Source organism: Macaca nemestrina, chromosome X (genome assembly GCF_043159975.1).
Source record: "Macaca nemestrina isolate mMacNem1 chromosome X, mMacNem.hap1, whole genome shotgun sequence".
In the NCBI taxonomy this organism is placed as follows: domain Eukaryota; kingdom Metazoa; phylum Chordata; class Mammalia; order Primates; family Cercopithecidae; genus Macaca; species Macaca nemestrina.
In genome coordinates this window covers 119,264,567-119,285,987 of record NC_092145.1, presented here as the reverse complement: position 1 = coordinate 119,285,987, position 21,421 = coordinate 119,264,567, and the positions used below count along the sequence as shown (strand labels likewise).

At 49.0% G+C, this 21,421-nt stretch overlaps 1 protein-coding gene and 1 long non-coding RNA gene across 2 annotated transcripts; one reads left to right on the top strand and one right to left on the bottom strand.

The window, feature by feature from the left end:
• Positions 1 to 557: 557 nt before the first annotated feature.
• Positions 558 to 1,040, bottom strand: LOC105463143 (sarcoplasmic/endoplasmic reticulum calcium ATPase regulator ALN-like). The gene has a single exon (XM_011710104.3). The coding sequence runs from the start codon at positions 1,011 to 1,013 to the stop codon at positions 762 to 764; it is 252 nt and encodes an 83-aa protein (XP_011708406.1). The 5' UTR covers positions 1,014 to 1,040; the 3' UTR covers positions 558 to 761.
• A 7,996-nt stretch (positions 1,041 to 9,036) lies between these two features.
• Positions 9,037 to 10,083, top strand: LOC139360597 (uncharacterized). Its single transcript, XR_011618095.1, has 2 exons — positions 9,037 to 9,180; positions 9,390 to 10,083. It is a non-coding gene; the product is annotated as an uncharacterized lncRNA (long non-coding RNA).
• Positions 10,084 to 21,421: the final 11,338 nt, after the last annotated feature.

The following is a 21,421-nucleotide window of genomic DNA, read 5'->3' as shown; positions in this document are numbered from 1 at the left end:
AAGAGTGCTACATGACCATATTTATGCTGAAATCCTCTTTCTTACTATCATTCCCATTCCATTTCGTTTAGACTTGTGACTGAAAGAGGGTCAGGTTGCTTGCCGCTTGCAGAAAGAAGCCAAAATAAGAGCAAGGCGTGTTAAAAAGAAAGTGAATTTCACTATCCGTTGCTAGCAAGGGGAAGACTGGCCAGAATCCTTTCCAAAAATTGCCATTTTCCAATTTCTGGAGAGGGAGCCCTGGTTTAAGAAGAGGGGCTTGGACTGCGGAAGAGGCATGGGGGGCTAGGAGGTGCCAGGTGGCGTGTCTCGCTCCAGTGACTTCTTTTCAATTATTGTTCCATCTGCTGAAGGGGCCAGCACGATCGTGAGTGCACCCAGCTTACAAATCAATCACAGTCAATCTCTAGCTGAGAGTGAACTCCAGCCTTGAAGTAAACCCCTGCTAAGGAGAGAATTCTAGGGATATCTGGTCCGTGTCAGAATTCAGCTCCGGAAACTTCTTTTTTTTTTTTTTTTTTTAAGTATAAACGCTTTTTATATTCAGCCCCTGTAAAGCCATTAGATGTTGGAAAGTTTTTAAACACGAACCAAAGGGTTTAATTTTAACAACTTAGCTAGGAATGGGTGAAATCCTACCCATTTAATAGAGTTCTGCAAACTAGTAACAAAGTGTAAGACGAAAGGAAGGGTCCCTTGGAGATGTGAAATTCTTCTGTTGAGAGTCTTGTCTTCTTTTTTCAAGAAGTTTGTAGCCATTTTCAGAATTCACTCAAGAACCAACTTCTTAATTTAGATATCAGCAAACGAGTCATGGCAAAAAAATACACAAAGAGAAACACCACCACATCGAAAAGCATGAAGAGCCAGAGGTCCAACCAGTAGGAGTGTTTGGGAAGCCCGTTTGCACCAGACCGAAGCCGCACATCGAGGTTCTGCCTCTCTCCCTCGCTCAAGCCTCGCTGCTCCCGGAGACCATCTCGACCATCAACACCCCATGCGTCCACCTCCATCTCGCTCCTGCAGCTTCCTAACAATCCCAGAAACTCCAGCTCCGGAAACTTCTAAGGAAATCTATAACCAGATAAGTGAGCATGGTGTGAGTTTAGCAAGCATCCAGGTAAATAAGTGTGCGTGACACATGAGAGCGTAAAGTTGGAAAGGGAAGGGCGTTTGAAAGCGCGTGTCGTAAGACCAAAGAAAACACACCTGCAGTTTGTCTCAAAGCTACGTCTTGAGACTGAGGAGAAAGGAGGAAAGGAAAACAAGTTTTTAAAACACAGTTTGAAGCTAAGCTGGGTCTCACTCTATTGCCCAGGCTGGAGTACAGTGGAGCAATCATGGCTGACTGCAGCCTCGACTTCCCAGGACCAAGTGATCCTCCCACCTCAGCCTCCCAAGTAGCTGGGATTACAGGCGTGAGCCACCGCACCTGGTCTCTTTTTCTTTCTTGTTTTTAAAAGATATTTGAAATTTAGCTTTATATTCTGGTCAGGCACAGTAGCTCACACCTGTAAACCCAGTGCTTTGGGAGGCTGAGGCAGGAGGAATTCTTGGGCCCAGGAGTTTCAGACCAGCCTGAGGAATATAGCAAGACCCCATCTCTACAAAAAATTAACAAAAAGTTAGCCAGGCATGGTGGTGTGCGCCTGTGCTATCCCAGCTACTCAGGAGGCTGGAAATGGGAAGGTCATTTGAGTCCTGGAGGCTGAGGTGCAGTGAGCTATGATCATGCCACTGCACTCCAGGTAGGCAACAGAGACCCTGTCTCTACAAAAAAGAAAAAGAAATGGTCACAGCCACGCATCAGCAGATGTCCAATAATTCCAATGATAGCTGTAATAGTAAGAAAATGACAGGCCCGGCTGAGTGCCGTGGCTCACGCCTGTAATCCCGGTACTTTGTGATGCCGAGGTGGGCAGATCACCTGAGGTCAAGAGTTGGAGACCAGCCTGGCCAACATGGTGAAACCCCATCTCTACTAAAAATATAGAGAAGTAGCCGGATGTGGTGGTGGGCACCTGTAATCCCAGCTACTCAGGAGACTGAGGCATGAGAATCGCTTGAACCCGGGAGGCAGAGGTTGCAGTGTGCTGAGATTGCACCACTGCACTCCAGCCTGGGCGACAGAGAGGGACTCCATCTCAAAAAAAAAAAAAGAAAGAAAGAAATAGAGAAAATTAAAAAAGAAAATGACAGGCTAGGCGTGGTGACTCGTGCCTGTAATCCCAGCACTTTGGGAGGCCCAGGTGGGAGGATGGCTTGAGCCCAGGAGTTTGAGACCAGCCTGGGCAACATAGTGATATGGTTTGGCTGTGTCCCCATCCAAATCTCATCTTGAATTCCCACGTGGGAGGTAATTGAATTATGGGGGCAGGTCTTTCCCATGCTGTTCTCGTGAGAGTGAATAAGTCTCACAAGATCTGATGGTTATAAAAAGGGGAGTTTCCCTGCACAAGCACTCCTCTCTTTGCCTGCTGCCATCCATGTAAGATGTGACTTGCTCCTCCTTGCCTTCCTCCATGATTGTGAGGCTTCCCCAGTCACATGGAACTGTAAGTCCAATTAAACCTCTTTCTTTTGTGGCTTGCCCAGTCTCTGGTATGTCTTTATCAGTAGCGTGAAAACGGACTAATACATATAGTGAGACCCTATCTCTACAAAAAATACACACATTAACTGAGTGTAGTGGCACGTGCCTTTGGTCCCAGCTATTTGGGAGGCTGAGGTGGGAGGATCACTTGAGCTCGGGAGGTTGAGGCTGCAGGACTGCACCACTGCACTCCAGCCTGGGCGAGAGAGTGAGATCCTATCTCAAAAAAAAAAAAAAAGAAAAAGAAAAAAAAGAAAAACAACAACAACAAAAAACATGTCCTTCAGGGAGCCCAGAGATGGTGATTCCCTCTGTTCTCAGGGCAGCAGAGCAGGGTCCCTGGAATAGTCAACTCCAGATGTTTCAGAGGGCACCCCAGTGTGGTAGAGTCTGGCTGTGTTTCCCACACTCCCCACAGGTGGTGAGCACGTGTGACCAACTGGCCAAGGAGGGCTCTGCCATTAGACACTATTTCAGTGCCCCTTGTCATCATGGACAAGGGTCCACAGAACTGCTGGAGGCAGAAGGTTCTTCCAGGTTCCCAAAGGCTCAGGGCAGATCAAGGCGTGGCCAACAGATAGGGATGGGAAGAGGTGGCCTGGTAGGGTGGTACCTCCACACTATGCCCTAAAACACCATCATCACACAGATCAGAAACCTCTATCTTTTTGTGGCTGATGTGTAGTTTTCTTTTTTTTTTTGAGACAGAGTTTCACTCTTCTTGCCCAGGCTGGAGTACAATGGCGCAATCTTGGCTCACCGCAACCTCCGCCCTCTGGGCTCAATCAATTCTCCTGCCTCAGCCTCCTGAGTAGCTGGGATTACAGGCATGCGCCACCACACCCAGCTAATTTTTGTATTGTTTTAGTAGAGACGGGGTTTCTCCATGTTGGTCAGGCTGGTCTCGAACTCCCAACCTCAGGTGATCCACCCGCCTCAGCCTCCCAAAGTGCTGGGATGACAGGTGCGAGTCATCGCGCCCACCCTGCTGGTGTGTAATTTTATGGTGCCCAAGCCAAATGCAGCACGGCTGCTCTCATAATGCATATACCTCTGCAAATTAGACCTTCATCTTTGTTTTGAAATGTCTAATAGGAAAAGATATGTTCAGATTCAAAGTCAATTCACATTACATAAGAAATGTAAACATTCCACTTGTCCACAAAATAAAGAGCTGCCAGATTCTTAGTTTTTTTTGTTTGTTTGTTTGTTTGGTTTTTTTCCAGACAGGGTCTCACTCTGTCAACCAGGCTGAAGTGCAGTGGTACTATCACGGCTCACTGCCGCCTCTGCCTCCTGGGTTCAAGTGATTCTTCTGCCTCAGCTTCCTGAGTAGCTAGAATTAGAGGCATGTGCCACCATGCCTGGCTACCAGGTTCTTTTTTTTTTTTTTGAGACGGAGTCTCGCTCTGTCGCCCAGGCTGGAGTGCAGTGGCCGGATCTCAGCTCACTGCAAGCTCCGCCTCCCGGGTTCACGCCATTCTCCTGCCTCAGCCTCCCGAGTAGCTGGGACTACAGGCGCCCGCCACCTCGCCCGGCTAGTTTTTTTTTTTGTATTTTTTAGTAGAGACGGGGTTTCACCGTGTTAGCCAGGATAGTCTTGATCTCCTGACCTCGTGATCCACCCGTCTCGGCCTCCCAAAGTGCTGGGATTACAGGCTTGAGCCACCGCGCCCGGCCAGGTTCTTTAAATATAATTTGAACTGTTGCAAAATTTTAAATGGATGATAAAAAACATTAAACGTTAACTTGTGCTAACACAACTTCTTGATGGTAGGTATCAAGCATTTGAAGTTGGTTGGGAGTGGCTTACGCCTGTAATCTCAGCACTTTGGGAGGCTGAGGTGGGCAGATCACCTGAGGTCAGGAGTTCGAAACCAGCCTGGCCAACATGATGAAACCCATCTCTACTAAAAGTACAAAAATTAGCTGGGCATGGCCGAGCGCGTTGGCTCACACCTGTAATCCCAGCACTTTGGGAGGCCAAGGCGGGCGGATCACCTGAGGTCAGGAGTTTGAGACCAACTTGACCAACATGGTAAAACCCCGTCTCTACTAAAAATACAAAAATTAGCCAGGAATGGTGGCGGGCACCTGTAATCCCAGCTACTCAGGGACTGAAGCAGGAGAATCACTTGAACCTGGGAGGCGGAGGCGGAGGTTGCTGTGAGCCGAGATCGCGCCATCGCACTCCTGCCTGGGCAACAAGAGTGAGACTTCGTCTTAAAAAAAAAAAAAAAAAAATTAGCTGGGCGTGGTGGTGTGCGCCTGTAATCCTAGCTACTCGGGAGGCTGAGGCAGGAGAATCACTTGAACCCGGGAGGTGGAGGTTGCAGTGAGTCAAGATCATGCAACTGCACTCCAGCCTGGGCAACAGAGTAAGACTCCATCTCAAAAAAAAAAAAAATATATATATATATATGTGTGTGTGTGTGTGTGTGTGTGTGTGTGTGTGTGTATAGTTTGGCTGTGCACGGTGGCTCACACCTGTAATCCCAGCACTGGGAGGCTGATGTAGGCAGATCACTTGAGGCCAGGAGTTCGAGACCAGCCTGGCCAACATGGCAAAACCCTGTCTCCACTAAAAATACAAAAATCAGCCAGGCATAATGGTGGGCGCCTGTAATTCCAGCTACTTGGGAGGCTGAGGTAGAAGAATTAGAATTGCTTGAATATGGGAGGTGGAGATTGCAGTGAGCTGAGAGCCTACCACTGCACTCTAGCCTGGGTGACAGAGCAAGACTCAGCCTCAAAAAATAAAAATAAAATAAAATAAATAAATAAAATTAAAGGCCAGTCACCGTGCCTCACACCTGTAATCCCAGCACTTTGGGAGGCCGAGGTGGACGGATTACCTGAGGTCAGGAGTTCAAGACCAGCCTGACCAACATGGAGAAACCCTGTCCCTACTAAAAATACAAAATTGGCCAAGCGTTATGGTGCATGCCTGTAATCCCAGCTACTTGGGAGGCTGAGGCAGGAAAATCGCTTGAACCCGGGAGGCAGAGGTTGCAGTGAGCCAAGACTGCACCATTGCACTCCAGCCTGGGTAACAAGAGTAAAACTCCATCTCAAAAAAAAATATATATATATATAAATATATATATATTTATAGTTTATGAAAAGGAAAAGTTATGAATGAGCTGGGTGTGGTGGCTCATGCTTGTAATCCCAACATTTTGGGAGGCCAAGGTGGGAGGATCACTTGAGGCCAGGATTTTGAGACCAGCCCGGGAAACAGTGAGACTCCATCTGTATAAAAATTTTAAAATTTAGCCAGGTGTGATGCTGCATGGGTAGTCTCAGCTACTCAGGAAGCTGGGGCAGGAGGATCGCTTGAACTTAGGAGTTTGAGGCTGCAGTGAGCTATAATGGCACCACTGCACTCCAGCCTGGGCAACAGAGTGAGACCCCCATCTCAAAAGAAAGGGAAGAAAGGAAGAAGGAAGGAAGGAAGGAAGAAAAGTTATGTTGATGGAAGCAAACTGCAATAGATTGTTGAAAGGCTATTGGCCAGGTGCAGTGGCTTACGCTTGTAATCCCCACACTTTGGGAGGCTGAGGCAGGTGGATCACTTGAGGTCAGGAGTTCGAGACCAGCCTGGCCAACATGGTGAAACCTCGTCTCTACTAAAAATACAAAAATTAGCAGGGCATGGTGGTGTGCACTTGTAATCCCAGCTACTCAGGAGGCTGAGGCAGGAGAATGGCTTGAACTCAGGAGGCAGAGGTTGCAATGAGCCGAGATCACACCACTGCACTCCAGCCTGGGCGACAGAGCCAGACTCTGTATCAAAAAAGAAAAAAGCCACAAATTCCTCTCATCCTAGTGTACATACCACTGTGCAATCTCTGCCATTCATTCGTCTCATCCATCGCTGAGACTTATTTCTCCCCCTCTCCATTCTCCCTTCACCTCTCTAGTCTGGGCTGGCTTTGTGACTTGCTTTGGTCAATAGAATGGGGCAGGAGTGACTCAGGACTCTCACAGGTCAGGAAGTTTGAAGCTTCTGCCTTGATTCTCTTAGAAAACTCTAGGTGCTATTTAAGGAGGCTCATCTAGCCTATTAGAGGATGAGGGGCCATCTTAGACATTTTAGGAGGAACTCCAGTCAAAACTGGCAGAGGAACTGCCCAATCCAATCACTGGAATAGTAAGAAATAGTAAACTATTGTTGCTTTGGGCCACTAAGTTTTGTAGTGGCTTGTTACACAGCCAAGCCTAACTAAAGCACAAGCTCAGTTTATCTTATCATTAAAAAATAAAAATATGCCAGGAGTGGTGGCTCACACCTGTAATCTCAGCACTTTGGGAGGCTGAGGCGGGTGGATCACCTGAGGTCGGGAGTTTGAGACCAGCCTGATCAACATGGAGAAACCCCATCTCTACTAAAAATACAAAATTAGCCGGGTGTGGTGGAGCATACCTGTAATCCCAGCTACTCAGGAGGCTGAGGCAAGAGAATCGCCTGAACCCGGGAGGCGGAGGTTGTGGTGAGCCAAGACCATGCCGTTGCACTCCAGCCTGGGCAACAAGAGCAAAACTCCATCTCAAAAAAAATAAAAAATAAAAAATAAAATAAACAAACAAACAAAAACACCAAATAAGTAAAATTAATTAAATAAAAATATATAATGGCCGGGTGCAGTGGCTCAAGCCTGTAATCCCAGCACTTTGGGAGGCCGAGACGGGCGGATCACGAGGTCAGGAGATCGAGACTATCCTGGCTAACACGGTGAAACCCCGTCTCTACTAAAAAATACAAAAAAACTAGCCGGGCGAGGTGGCGGGCGCCTGTAGTCCCAGCTACTCGGGAGGCTGAGGCAGGAGAATGGCCTAAACCCGGGAGGCGGAGCTTGCAGTGAGCTGAAATCCGGCCACTGCACTCCAGCCTGGGCGACAGAGCGAGACTCCATCTCAAAAAATAAAAAAATAAAAAAATAAAAATAAAAATATATAATGGGGAGCATAGGTGAGGATATAGGTAAAAAAAATTGGCTCTACATTGGTAATTTTTTTTTTTTTAAAGACATGGTCTTGCTTTGTCGAAGTGGCAAGGTCACAGCTCACTGCAACCTCCTGGACGCAACTGATCCTCCCACCTCAGCCTCCTGAGTGAGACTACAGACACGTGCCACCACGCACAGCTAATTTTTAAATTGTTTTGTAGAGATGGGGGGGGGTCTCACTATGTTGCCCAGGCTGGTCTCGAACTCCTGGGCTCAAGTAATCCCTCCTCAGTCTCCCAAAGTGCTGGGATTACAGGCGTGAGCCACCGCACCTGGCCTACATTGGTCATTGTTGAAGGTGAGGATTTGTTATCTACTTATCTACTTTTATGTATGTTTGAAATTTCTCATAATAAAAAGTTTAAAAAGCAAAAGAGAGGGTTAGAAAGATTTCATTAGAAAATTTTATATACATGCTTGATATTTCACACCTTTCCTAATGGTTTGTATTTCATTTTCTTTTTATGTTGCCTTTTGTTTTTAAATTTTTACCTAGTTAACTTTTTTTTTTTTTTTTTTTTTGAGACAGAGTCTGGCTCTGTCACCCAGGCTTGAGTGCAGTGGCGCGATCTCGGCTCACTGCAACCTCCGTCTCCTGGGTTCAGGTCATTCTCCTGCCTCAGCCTCCCGAGTATCTGGGACTACAGGCGCCCGTCACCACGCCCGGCTAATTTTTTGTACTTTTTAGTAGAGACGGGGTTTCGCTGTGTTGGACAGGATGGTCTTGATCTCCTGACCTCGTGATCCGCCCGTCTCCGCCTCCCAAAGTGCTGGGATTACAGGCTTGAGCCACCGCGCCCTGCCCTTTTTTTTTTTTTTTTTTTTTTTTTTTTTTGAGACAGAGTCTTGCTCTGTCGCCCAGGTTGGAGTGCCTTGGCGCAATCTTGGCTCACTGCAAGCTCCGCCTCCGGGGTTCACGCCATTCTCCTGCCTCAGCCTCCTGAGTAGCTGGGACTACAGGCGCCCGCCACCACACCCGACTAATTTTTTTTGTATTTTTAGTAGAGACGGAGTTTCACCGTGTTAGCCAGGATCGTCTCGATCTCCTGACCTCGTGATCTGCCCGCCTGGGTCTCCCAAAGTGCTGGGATTACAGGCGTGAGCCACCGCGCCCGGCCCCTAGTTAACTTTTTTTTTTTTTTTAATTTCCTCCTTTTCCTTTTTTTCTCTTGAAGTTGAAGCCTTGGAGGTGCTTTTCATTCAATTACAGAAAGCACCACCCCAGCTTAAAATGTATTTAATTTTATTTACAGGATTACATAATATATGGAAAATGAAATACATGTTTTTCCCACGGGGTCCCATTTTGACTCCCCCAATACCCTCCAGTTCATCCCGGAATGCCGTAGAAATCTATACATTTCCTGGATGTCTCAGGAGGTGAAGAAAAAAAAGGCAGGGAGTGATCCCAGCTGACTCTACATCCAGAAACCTCTCTCGCCCCCAGGCAGGATTCCAACAGTGCGGAAGCCCCCAGTCCCCAAGTCCGGGGTGGCAAGGACGTCCAGCCTCCCCGGGGAGCCACCTTGGCCCTCCCTCCCTCCTGCTGGCTGGGTGCCGCGCTGCGGGGCTGCTCAGGTTGGTAACTGTGCAGACTGACGCCGGGGCCCGCCTGCTTGACGATGGGGGTTGGTGGGGTGGGGGTGCTGCGAGGGGCGACAAGGCTCTCCCTTGCTGCAACCACGGAAAAGGCGGGTCAGCCTCCATTACAAACCGCTGTAGGAGGGGCCAGAAGCTTGGCTTGGCCAGACCGGCCGTCGTTGAATCCCTGCATCCATCTTGCCCAGGTCCCCTGCTGAGTCCCCCCTGGGCTGTGATCGTTGCGGATTTAAACACCACACTGTGGAAGCGGCCCTCCGTGTACCCATGAAGTGAAGGGGCGCGTGGCAAATAAGGCGGGGCGAGAGCGGCCAGAGCAGACCCCGGCGGGGTGGCCCGCCCGGGAGGTGGCTGAGGGTCCCCGGCTGCGGGGTGAGGGGTGGGACCGGGCGGCACCCCCTCCGTGATCGCCACCAGAGGCGCCTGGAACCCGAGTTTCAACCTCCCGGTGGATCCTGTCCCCGCTTCCTAGCGATGTTTGTCATGACTGCTGCGAATTCTCCGACCTCAAGGCCACTCTCCTTTCCTTCCAAGGACGCCCAGAACCCGCGGAGGGAGGGGGGGTGAGGGAGGGGGGAGGGAGGAGGGAAGAGGGAGGAGGGAGGGAGGAACGTGGCGGGGAGAAGAAGAGAGGGAGGGAGGAAAAGGAACGAACTGCGTTGGCCTGTCGCCTCCGCACTGTAAGATTCTGGCACCCTGGGTCCCGGCCCCCTCTCCTGGGGCCAAACGTTCCGGTTCCTGATGCCAGGCTGCAGAAAAAATGAGCACACAGAACACGTGGACTAGCACATAAATAAGGTTATTACCTCCTTTTTATTTTTTGCACACTAATTAATAAATAAACTACTGCAACGGAAAAAGAGAAAGCAGGCAGAATGCAAACAGCCTGTCGGTGGCTCTGTTATATAAGAGGGATGCATGGAGGCTGCTTGGTGGTCAAAGAATTCCTCCAATGCCCGCTCCAAAGCGGAGCCCTGCAATGGCCTTAAATCAAAAGGAAAGCGGGCGTCAGCAGCAAGCACAGAAAGTGGGGCCTGGTTCAGCCAGAAACTAACACAGTATTCCTGCTGGAGTGGGGATGGGGGCACGACTATTACAAAACTAGGCCCCCCTGAAAGCGCCCTGCCCCACCCAACACACACATTCACTTCCTTGCAGGTTTCCGCTGCAGGCAGCTTCCATTGAACCATACCCTGACCTCCACTCCCATGACCAGAGTTGCTGGGGCTGGGAGCAGGCACCTGCCCCAAGCACTGGGCCGCCAGCGTCCCCTTGCCCAGGAATTTAGGACTGGGGTAGAGAAAGGGAAAACAGTGTATATGGAAAGCGGGAGATCATCCTGTGTAAACAGGGGAGCTGGGGAGAGAGAGGCTACAGGGATTATGCCTTCCGCCTCACTGCAGCATCCTCCCAGCATCTGTAACCATCCCTGTTTTCCGGTTCCGGAGGCACCTATGACCTATAACGTCCTTCTGAGGCTCAGTGAGCTAGAAACTTCTGTTACTTGCACCCAGCAGAGTTCTAAATAATATGCCCTCAAAACCAAGCTTGCTTTCTCGTTTTACTTTTTTTTTTAATAGACTTTATTTTTTTTCGAGCAGTTTTAGGTTCACAGCAAAACTGAGAGGAAGGTGCAGAGATTTCCCATATTCCCCCCTGCCCCTGCACAAGCGCAGCCTCCCCCCAGCAGCATCCCCCTCCAGATGAGCCTGCATGGACATATCATTATCACCCAGGAACCACAGCTGACATTAGGGTTCACTCTTGCTGTGGTACATTCTGTGGGTTTGGACTAATGCATAATGCCACACATCCACCATTACAGTGTCATACAGAGTATTTTCACTGCCCTAAAAATCCGCTGTGCTCCACCTATTCATCCCTCCTCCCCACAACACCTGGCAGCCGCTGAATTATTTTTCACCTTCTCCATAGTCTTGCTTTTTCCAGAATGTCATATAGTTGGAATCATACAGTATGCAGCCTTTTCAGATTGGCTTTTGCTTAGTAATTCCTTTTACTTTTACAGTAAAAGTTTCCTGCTTACATTTTCCCAACCCTTCTTTCATGTAGTGTATGGTACATACACGGTACATCACATCTTCTAATTGAGGAAAAATCTCATTTCAGGCCTAGAAAAAAATTAGAATCAAGTGTTTTTCCTTTCAGAAAAAGGAAATTAACATTTGTGGAAAAGTTGAAATGAGAGATCCCAGCATTTCTATTTCCAGCCATAGTGCAACCTGTCTAAAGCGTTCTCTGATTTATCTTCCAGAGAGAGAGTTTTAAACACCTGGGGAGGCATGTGCAGAAGAGCGGTTTCCTCACCCAAGGATGGGCACCACCCTGTGGCCTGGCACCCATGGCACGGTTCTGAGGGCTTCCCCCTCTGCCCTGGCAGCGTGATTCCATCTGCCGTGAGGAGAGTCCAGCGGCGCTCTGCGTTGAAACAAAGCCATGGAGCCCTGTTGCAGGAGCACCTGCAAACACTCATCACCTCCTTATTTCTCCGGCGGTCATAATCGGTGTGCCATTGGCAGGTGTTTCTCTCATTTAATCCCCACTCTGTTTCTGCAACATTCTCCCGTCAGCCATAACAACAGCAACAGCAGTTTAAATGTACTGACTGTTGATTATGTTCCAGGCACCTTCCTTTTTTTAATTTAATTTTTTTGAGACGGAGCCTCACTCTGTCACCCAGGCTGGAGTGCAGCAGTGCGATCTCTGCTCACTGCAACCTCCGCCTCCTGGGTTCAAGTGATTCTCGTGCTTTAGCGTTCCGAGTAGCTGGAATTACAGGCACTCGCCACCACATCTCGCACATCCAGCTAATTTTTGTATTTTTAGTAGAGATGGGGTTTCCCCATGTTGCCCAGGCTGGTCCTGAACTCCTGACCTCAGGTGATCCACCTGCTTCGGCCTCCCAAAGTGCTGGAATTACAGGCATGAGCCACCGCACCCAGTCTCCAGGCACCTTTCTAAGGGCTTTATTTTTATTTATTTACCTTTTTTTTTTAGACAGAGTCTCACTCTGTCACCCAGGCTGGAGTGCAGTGGCATGATCATGGCTCACTGCAGCCTCAACATCCTGGGCTCAAGCGATCCTCCCACCTTAGCCTACTGAGTAGCTGGGAGTACAGGTGGCATGTGCCACCACACCTGGCTAATTTTTGATGTTTTGCAGAGATGAGGGTTTCACTATGTTGCCCAGGCTGGTCTCCAACTCCTGGGCTCAAACCATCTTCCTGCCTTGGCCTCCCAAAGTGCTAGGATTACAGGCATGAGCCACTGCACCCAGCCTAGCACTTTTATTATTATTGTTGTTGTTATTTTCTTTCTTTCTTTTTTTTTTTTTTTTTTGAGACGGAGTTTTGCTCTTGTTGCCCAGGCTGGAGTGCAATGGCGCGATCTCAGCTCCGCAACCTCCGCCTCCTGGGTTCAAGCGATTTTCCTGCATCAGCCTCCCGAGTAGCTGGGATTATAGGCATGCGCCACCATGCCTGGCTAATTTTGTATTATTAGTAGAGACGGGGTTTCTCCATGTTGGTCAGGCTGGTCTCAAACTCCCAACCTCAGGTGATCTGCCCGCCTCGGTCTCCCAAAGTGCTGGAATTACAGGTGTGAGCCATGGCGCCCGGCATTTATTATTATTATTTTCTTAGAGACAGGGTCCCACAATTCTTCTGCCTTGTCCTCTGGAGTAGCTGGGACTATGGGTCTGCTTCACTGTGTCTGGCTTATTCTCATTTTTCAAGATTTTTTTTTTTTTTTTGAGACGGAGTCTCGCTGTGTCTCCCAGGCTGGAGTGCAGTGGCGTGATCTCGGCTCACTGCAAGCTCCGCCTCCCGGGTTCACGCCATTCTCCCGCCTCAGCCTCCCAAGTAGCTGAGACTACAGGCGCCCGCCACCACGCCCGGCTAGTTTTTTGTATTTTTAGTAGAGACGGGGTTTCACCATGTTAGCCAGGATAGTCTCGATCTCCTGACCTCGTGATCCACCCGCCTCGGCCTCCCAAAGTGCTGGGATTACAGGTTTGAGCCACCGCGCCCGGCCTTTTTTTTTTTTTTTTTTTTTTTTTTTTTTTTTGAGACGGAGTCTTGCTCTGTCACCCAGGCTGGAGTGCAGTGGCCGGATCTCAGCTCACTGCAAGCTCCACCTCCCGGGTTCACGCCATTCTCCTGCCTCAGCCTCCCAAGTAGCTGGGACTACAGACGCCCGCCACCTCGCCCGGCTAGTTTTTTTGTATTTGTAGTAGAGACGGGGTTTCACCGTGTTAGCCAGGATGGTCTCGATCTCCTGACCTCGTGATCCGCCCGTCTCGGCCTCCCAAAGTGCTGGGATTACAGGCTTGAGCCACCGTGCCTGGCATTTTTCAAGATGTTAGTTAACTTGCTCAATATCACATACTAGTTGGGAGACAAAGTCAACACAGGTGGATCACTTAGCAAGGCAAATGGCTACAAATCCTGTTTAATAAAGCACACATTCAGTCCAAGAAAGTTGAGGCCACAGAGTGTATGATGTAGTTATCTATGGAAAGGTCCCTAAAAGTAAGTGCCTCTTCCTTTTTTCTGAGGCAAGGTCTCACTCTGTTGCCCAGGCTGGAGTACACTGGCACAAACACGGCTCACTGCAGCCTTGTCCTCCTGGGTTCAAGAAATCCTCCTGCTTCAGCCTCCCCAGTAGCTGGGAGTACAGGCACGCACCACCACACCCAGCTGATTTTTTACTTTTTGTAGAGACAGATTTTGCTATATATTGCCCAGGCTGGTGTGCCTCTTTCTTTCTTTCTTTTGTTTGGTTTTGTTTTTGAGATAGAGTCTCGCTCTGTTGCCCAGGCTGGAGTGCAGTGGCACCATCTCGGCTCACTGTAACCTCCGCCTCCCAGGATCAAGCTATTCTCCTGCCTCAGCCTCCTGAGTACCTGGGACTACAGGCGCCTGCCACCACGCCTGGCTAATTTTTTGTATTTCACCGTGTTAGCCAGGATGGTCTTGATCTCCTGACCTCGTGGTCCACCCACCTTGGCCTGTGTTAGGATTCCAGGTGTGAGCCACCGTGCCCGGCCCTATTTTTATTTTTATTTTGAGACAGGGTCTCACTCTGTCACCCGGGCTGGAATGCAGTGGTGGGTTCATGGCTCACTGCAGCCTCAACCTCCTGGGCTCAAGCAATCCTCCCACCTCAGCCTCCCAAAGAGCTGGGACTACGGTTGTGAGCTACCATACCCAGCTACTTTTAAAAATTTTTGTAGAGATGTGGGTCTTGCCATGTTGCTCAGGCTGGTCTCAACCTCCTGGATTCAAGCAATCCTCCTGCCTCAGCCTCCCAAAGTGCTGGGATTACAGGCATGCGCCATCGCGCCCTGCCACAGTTCCTATTTTGTAATCTGCTGAGCTCTACTGCAATGCCTCTGCCCTGTTCTGCCTGGAATGCCGCTCCCTCCCTTCCCTCACCTTTCTGATGGCTTCTTCAAAAACTGAATTCACGGCCGGGCGCGGTGGCTCAAGCCTGTAATCCCAGCACTTTGGGAGGCCGAGACGGGCGGATCACGAGGTCAGGAGATCGAGACCATCCTGGGTAACACAGTGAAACCCCGTCTCTACTAAAAATACAAAAACTTAGCCGGGCGAGGTGGCAGGCGCCTGTAGTCCCAGCTACTCAGGAGGCTGAGGCAGGAGAATGGCGTGAACCCGGGAGGCGGAGCTTGCAGTGAGCTGAGATCCGGCCACTGCACTCCAGCCTGGGTGACAGAGTGAGACTCCGTCTCAAAAAAAAAAAACAAAAACAAAAACAAAAAACTGAATTCACTATTCACCTACAGACATTCCCACCACCTCAAGAAAGGTGGGGTGTCACTGCCAAAGTGAAAGACAGGCCATACCACCTACCATTAAGAAAGAGGCAGCCGGGCGTGGTGGCTCCCGCCTGTAATCCCAACACTTTGGGAGGCAGAGGTGGGCGGATCATGAGGTCAGGAGACTGAGACCATCCTGGTTAACACGGTGAAACCCTGTCTCTACTAAAAATACAAAATTAGCCGGGCATGGTGGCACATGCCTGTAATCCCAGCTACTAGGGAGGCTGAGGCAGGAGAATCGCTTGAACCTGGGAGGCGGAGGTTGTGGTGAGCCGAGATCGTGCCATTGCACTCCAGCCTGGGCAACAAGAGTGAAACTTCATCTCAAAAAAAAAAAAAAAAAAGTATTGGATATTACATAAATACTGAATTTGGCCCAGGCCTGTAATCCCAGCACTTTGGGAGGCAGAAGTGGGTGGATCACCTGAGGTCAGGAGTTCGAGACCAGCCTGGCCAACGTGGCAAAACCCTCTCTCTACTAAAAATACAAAAAATTGGCTGGGCGCAGTGGCTCACGCCTGTAATCCCAGCATTTTGGGAGGCCGAGGCGGGCGGATCGCCTAAGGTTGGGAGTTTGAGATTAGCCTGGCCAGCATGGTGAAAACTCATCTCTACTAAAAATACAAAAATTAGCTGGGCGTGGTGGCAGGCACCTGTAATCCCAGCTGCTCAGGAAGCTGAGGCAGGAGAATCACTTGAACACGGGAGGCAGAGGTTGCAGTGAGCCAAGATCACACCATTGCACTCCAGCCTGGGCAACAGAGTGAGACTGTCTCAAAAAAACATATACAAAAAAAACAAAAAACAAAACCAAAAAATTAGCCGGGTGCAGTGGTGTGCGCCTATAATCCCAGCTACTTGGGAGGCTGAGTCAGGAGAATCGCTCAAACCCAGGAGGTGGAGGTTGCAGTGAGCCAAGATGGCGCCTTTGCACTCAAGCCTGAGTGAAACTCCATCTCAATAAATAAATAAATACTGAATTTGCATAAAATTCAGATAAAATGACTATAACAGAGCCCACTGGCCCAAGAGCAGGAAGCTGAGAGCGTTCCACCCGTCATGGGCAAGAGAGAAGCCTGGCCAAAGGGTCCCCATGTGGTGGTGTATTATTTATCTATGGCTGTGTAACCAAACTTAGCAGCTTAAAGCAACAATAAATACTTATTATCACAGGGTCTGTGGGCCAGGAATATGGGCACAGCTGTCAGGGTCTCTCTAGAGGTTGCAGTCATGCCTGGGCTGCAGTCTTGAAGACTTGACTTGGGCTGGAGGACCCACTTCCAAGATGGCTGACTCACATGGCTGACAAGCTGGGGCTGGCTGTTAACTGTAGGCCAGGCATGGTGGCTCACATGTGTAATCCCAGTACTTTGGGAGGCCAAGGCAGGAGGATGGCTTGAAGCCAGGAATTCGAGACCAGCCTAGGCAATATGGTGAGACCCCAACTCTATAAAACTTTTAAAAAATCTAGCAGGGTGGCCGGGCGAGGTGGCTCACACCTGTAATCCCAGCACTTTGGGAGGCTGAGGTGGGCAGATTGGCTGAGGTCAGGAGTTCAAGACCAGTCTGGCTAACATGGTGAAACCCCATTTCTACTAAAAAATACAAAAAATTGCTGGGTGTGGTGGCAGGCGCCTGTAATCCCAGCTACTTGGGAGGCTGAGGCAGGAGAATCATTTGAACCTGGGAGGCTGAGGTTGCAGTGAGCCAAGATCACGCCATTGCACTCCAGCCTGGGTGACAGGAGCGAGACTTTGTCTCAAAAAAAAAAAAAAAAAAAAAAAATCTAGCAGGGTGTGGTAGCTCACACCTGTAATGCTAGCACTTTGGGAGGCTGAGGCCAGTAGATTGCTTGAGCCCACGAGTTCAAGATCAGCCTGGGGGTCAGGCTGGGTGGCTCGCACCTGTAATCCCAGTACTCTGGGAGGCTGAGGTGGGCAGATCACTTGAAGCCAGGAGTTCAAGACCAGCCTGGCCAACACAGTGAAACCCCACCTCGTCTCTACTAAAAATACAAAAATTAGGCCAGGCGAGGTGGCTCACACCTGTAATGCCAGCACTTTGGGAGGCTGAGGTGGTCGGATCACTTGAGGTCAGGAGTTTCTAATATAAATATATTTTTAAATATAAAAAAATTAGCTGGGTGTGGTGGTGCTACTCGGGAGGCTGAGGCAGGAGAATTGCTTAAACCCAGGAGGCGGAGGTTGCAGGGAGCTGAGATAGCACCACTGCACTCCAGCCTGGGGGACAGAGCAAGACTCAAACAAAAATAAAAACAAACAACAATTAACTAGGGGTAGTGGCATACACCTGTAGTCCCAGCTATTCGGTAGGCTGAAGTGGGAGGATTCCTCAGTTCCTCACCACATGGGGCTCTCTATAGGGCTGCTCAAGTATTTTCACAGCGTGGCAGCTGGCTCTCCCCAGAACAAGTGATTCGAGAGAGAGCAAGATGATGTGAAAGGAAAATAAAAACTTATTGGGACCTCAATTCACTCTGCCAAAAAAAAAATGAAGCTGAAAGCTGAGTCATGCAAGAAGCTGCCTTTCCTTTTATTCCTAAGCAGATAGCTACAGATAAAAGGTTAAATACCTCCACAGGTAGCTATGTTTACCTTATCTTATGGAAAGTGGTGATTACTGAGTGCGAGTTGAATACATAATTGACTGTTCCTCTACTTGCTCCTTTTCTCTTGCAAGATGTGGATTCAGTAATGTGACCATACCCTCCCTCTTTCTCCTCCAGCCTGCTTTTCCCCTTTGAATACCGAAGCTCTCAAAATCATCTTTGGAGAAAGGCACAGACCACTAACTGTTTCTGTGACTCATGTTTATTTCTTCCGGGCATGTCCTTAACCTTGGCAAAGTAAACTTCTAAATTGATTGAGACCTGTCTCAGACACTTTGGTTTATAGTGTAAACAAACTGCAATGTCTGTAATGGGCTACCTTCAGAAGTCACACTGTCAGGCTTCTGCAGTATCCTATTGATTACACAGGTCAGCCTACTGAACTAGTGAACACCGAGATGTGAGGATCATTTGGGGCTTTTTTTTTTTTTTTTTTTAAAAGACGGAGTCGCTGGCCGGGCGCGGTGGCTCAAGCCTGTAATCGCAGCACTTTGGGAGGCCGAGACGGGCGGATCACGAGGTCAGGAGATCGAGACCATCCTGGCTAACACGGTGAAACTCCGTCTCTACTAAAAAATACAAAAAACTAGCCGGGTGAAGTGGCGGGCGCCTGTGGTCCCAGCTACTCGGGAGGCTGAGGCAGGAGAATGGCGTGAATCCGGGAGGCGGAGCTTGCAGTGAGCTGAGATCCGGCCACCGCAGTCCAGCCTGGGCGACAGAGCCAGACTCAGTCTCAAAAAAAAAAAAAAAAAAAAAAAAAAGACGGAGTCGCCGGGCGCGGTGGCTCAAGCCTGTAATCCCAGCACTTTGGGAGGCCGAGACAGGCGGATCACGAGGTCAGGAGATCGAGACCATCCTGGCTAACACGGTGAAACCCCGTCTCTACTAAAAAATACAAAAAAAACTAGCCGGGTGAGGTGGCGGGCGCCTGTAGTCCCAGCTACTCCGGAGGCTGAGGCAGGAGAATGGCGTAAACCCGGGGAGGCGGAGCTTGCAGTGAGCTGAGATCCGGCCTCTGCACTCCAGCCCGGGCGACAGAGCATAAAAATAAAAAAAAAATAAAGACGGAGTCTTGCTCTGTCGCCAGGCTGGAGTGTAGTGGCAAAATCTCGGCTCATTGCAACCTCCACCCCCTGGGTTCAAGAGATTCTCTTGCCTCAGCCTCCTGAGTAGCTGGGACCACAGTTTTGGTAGAGATGGGGTTTTACCATGTTGGCTAGGCTGGTCTTGAACTCCCGACCTCAAGTGATCCACCTGCCTCAGCTTCCCAAAGTGCTGGGATTACAGGTGTGAGCCATCGTGCCTGGCCATTTGGGGCCATCTTTGTGGCTGCCTACCACAGATGGCCTCTGGAGAATGGCAAGAGCTCTGGATATGTGGCCCAGCCTGCATGAACTGTTGCTCTGGGCTATTCTTCTTCCTCAACTCTAATTTTGTGCTTGCTATACTAGCTAGGATTAGGTGTGGCTCATAAAACAGAAAATCAATTAAGTGGTTTAAAAAAGATAGATATTTACTTCTCTTTCACATAAAAGTCCAGAGAAAAGTCTCAATAGGCTCAGGTTGGTTCTTTCTATCTTTGTACATTTTCACCGACAGGACATGGCTTCCATCCTAAAGATCACAAAATGGTTGCTGGAAGTCTACCATCACACCCACATTTGAAACAGGAAGTAAGAGAAAGGCCAGGCACAAAAGGTCTTTCCTAGCAACCCCATCCATCAACTTTCACTTACATCTCAATGGTTATCCCCACTCAGCTGCAAGGGAGGCTGGGAAATATCATTTTCTTGTCTGGGCACAATTCTGTCCCCAATAACATAGGGGGACTGTTAATAAGAGAGAAGGGGAGAAAGGGGATCAGTTAGGCATGTCTACCATTTTGCTAAGCAAACTTCCCACACAATAATTTGGTCTCCCCAGCTCCTTTATTTACAACAGGAGGGCTCTCAATGGGGAACCCTGATGCTCTGTGCAAGCAGGATGTGAAGGCTAAGGTGGGATTGTCAGTTGCCTGGCTGAGTTTGAAGGTGTGCTCCAAAAACCCACAGTAAAGACCAGCAAAGACTGGGAGAGTTATGGTTTCCAAATACTTAAGGAAATCTCAATCCATTCATTAGCTGACCACTAAGCTATCCCAGTGGACTTCAGTGGCTGCACATGACAAAGAACACACAGAATTAGTTCAGAAGAAAAACAAGAATAGACAGCAGCAACACAATGCAGCCTGGAGGGGGAGAGAATCTGATTTCTAGAGTTATTCCATAATATTTCAAGGGTCCAATTTTCCAAAACTTTATGGGACAAAAAAAAAAAAAAAAAAACTGAAGTGATGATAGTTGCAAACATCTGTGAAAATACTAAAACTACGGAATTATACACTTTAAATGGGTGGATGGTATGGTGTGAATTTTTTTTTTTTTTTTGAGACGGAGTCTTGCTCTGTCTCCCAGGCTGGAGTGCAGTGGCATGATCTCGGCTCTCTGCAGCCTTGCTTCCCAAGTTCAAGTGATTCTCCTGCCTCAGCCTCCCTAGTAGCTGGGACTACAGGCACCCACCACCACGCCTGGCTAATTTTTCTACTTTTAGTAGAGACGGGGTTTCGCCATGTTGGTCAGGCTGGTCTCAAGTCCCAAAGTGCTAGGATTACAAGCATGAGGCACTTTGCCTGGCCAGTCGTATGTAAATTATGAAGCTGTTTAGAAAAAAAAAGAAAGTGGGGCCAAGTGCGGTGGCTCACGCCTGTAATTCCAGCATTTTGGGAGGCCGAGGCGGGTGGATCCCCGAGGTCAGGAGTTCAAGACCAGCCTGGCCAACATGGTGAAACCCCATCTCTACTAAAAATACAAAAAATTAGCTGGGCATGGTGGCAGATGCCTGTAATCCCAGCTACTCAGGAGGCTGAGGCAGGAGTATCACTTGAACCTGGGAGGTGGAGGTTGCAGTGAGCCGAGATCGTGCCACTGCACTCCAGCCTAGGCAACAAGAGCAAAACTCTGTCTCAAAAAAAAAAAAAAAAAAAGTAAAGAAAAGAAAAAAAGAAAGTGCCTCTTTGAGAGGTCAAGGTGGGCAGATTGTTGAGCCCAGGAGTTCGAGACCAGTCTAGGCAACATGATGAAATCCCATCTCTGCAAAAAAATACAAAAATTGGCCGGGCATGGTGGCTCATGCCTGTAATCCCAGCACTTTGGGAGGCCAAGGTGGGCAGATCACTTGAGGTCAGGAGTTCTAGACCAGCCTTGCCAGCATGGTGAACCCTGTCTCTACTAAAACTACAAAAATTACCTGGATGTGGTGACATGTGCCTGTAATCCCAGCAACTTGGGAGTCTGAGGCAGGAGAATCACTTGAGTCCAGGAGGTAGAGGTTTCAGTAAGCCGAGGTGGTGCCCCTGCACTCCAGCCTGGGCACTATAGCAAGACTCCGTCTGAAAAAAAATACACATTGAGCAAAAAAAGCAAGATACAAAATAATTAATGCTACATGATTAGATTTCTTTTTTTTTTTAATTTTTTATTTTATTTATTTATTTATTTATTTATTTATTTATTTTTTTTTTTTTTGGAGACGGAGTCTCGCTCTGTCGCCCAGGCTGGAGTGCAGTGGCGCAATCTCAGCTCACTGCAAGCTCCGCCTCCCGGGTTCACGCCATTCTCCTGCCTCAGCCTCCCGAGTAGCTGGGACTACAGGCGCCCGCCACCTCGCCCGGCTAGTTTTTTGTATTTTTTAGT

Coding starts and splice junctions, on each gene's coding strand:
- LOC105463143 (XM_011710104.3), bottom strand. CDS start 1,013: ATGGAGGTGGACGCATGGGGTGTTGATGGTCGAGATGGTCTCCGGGAG.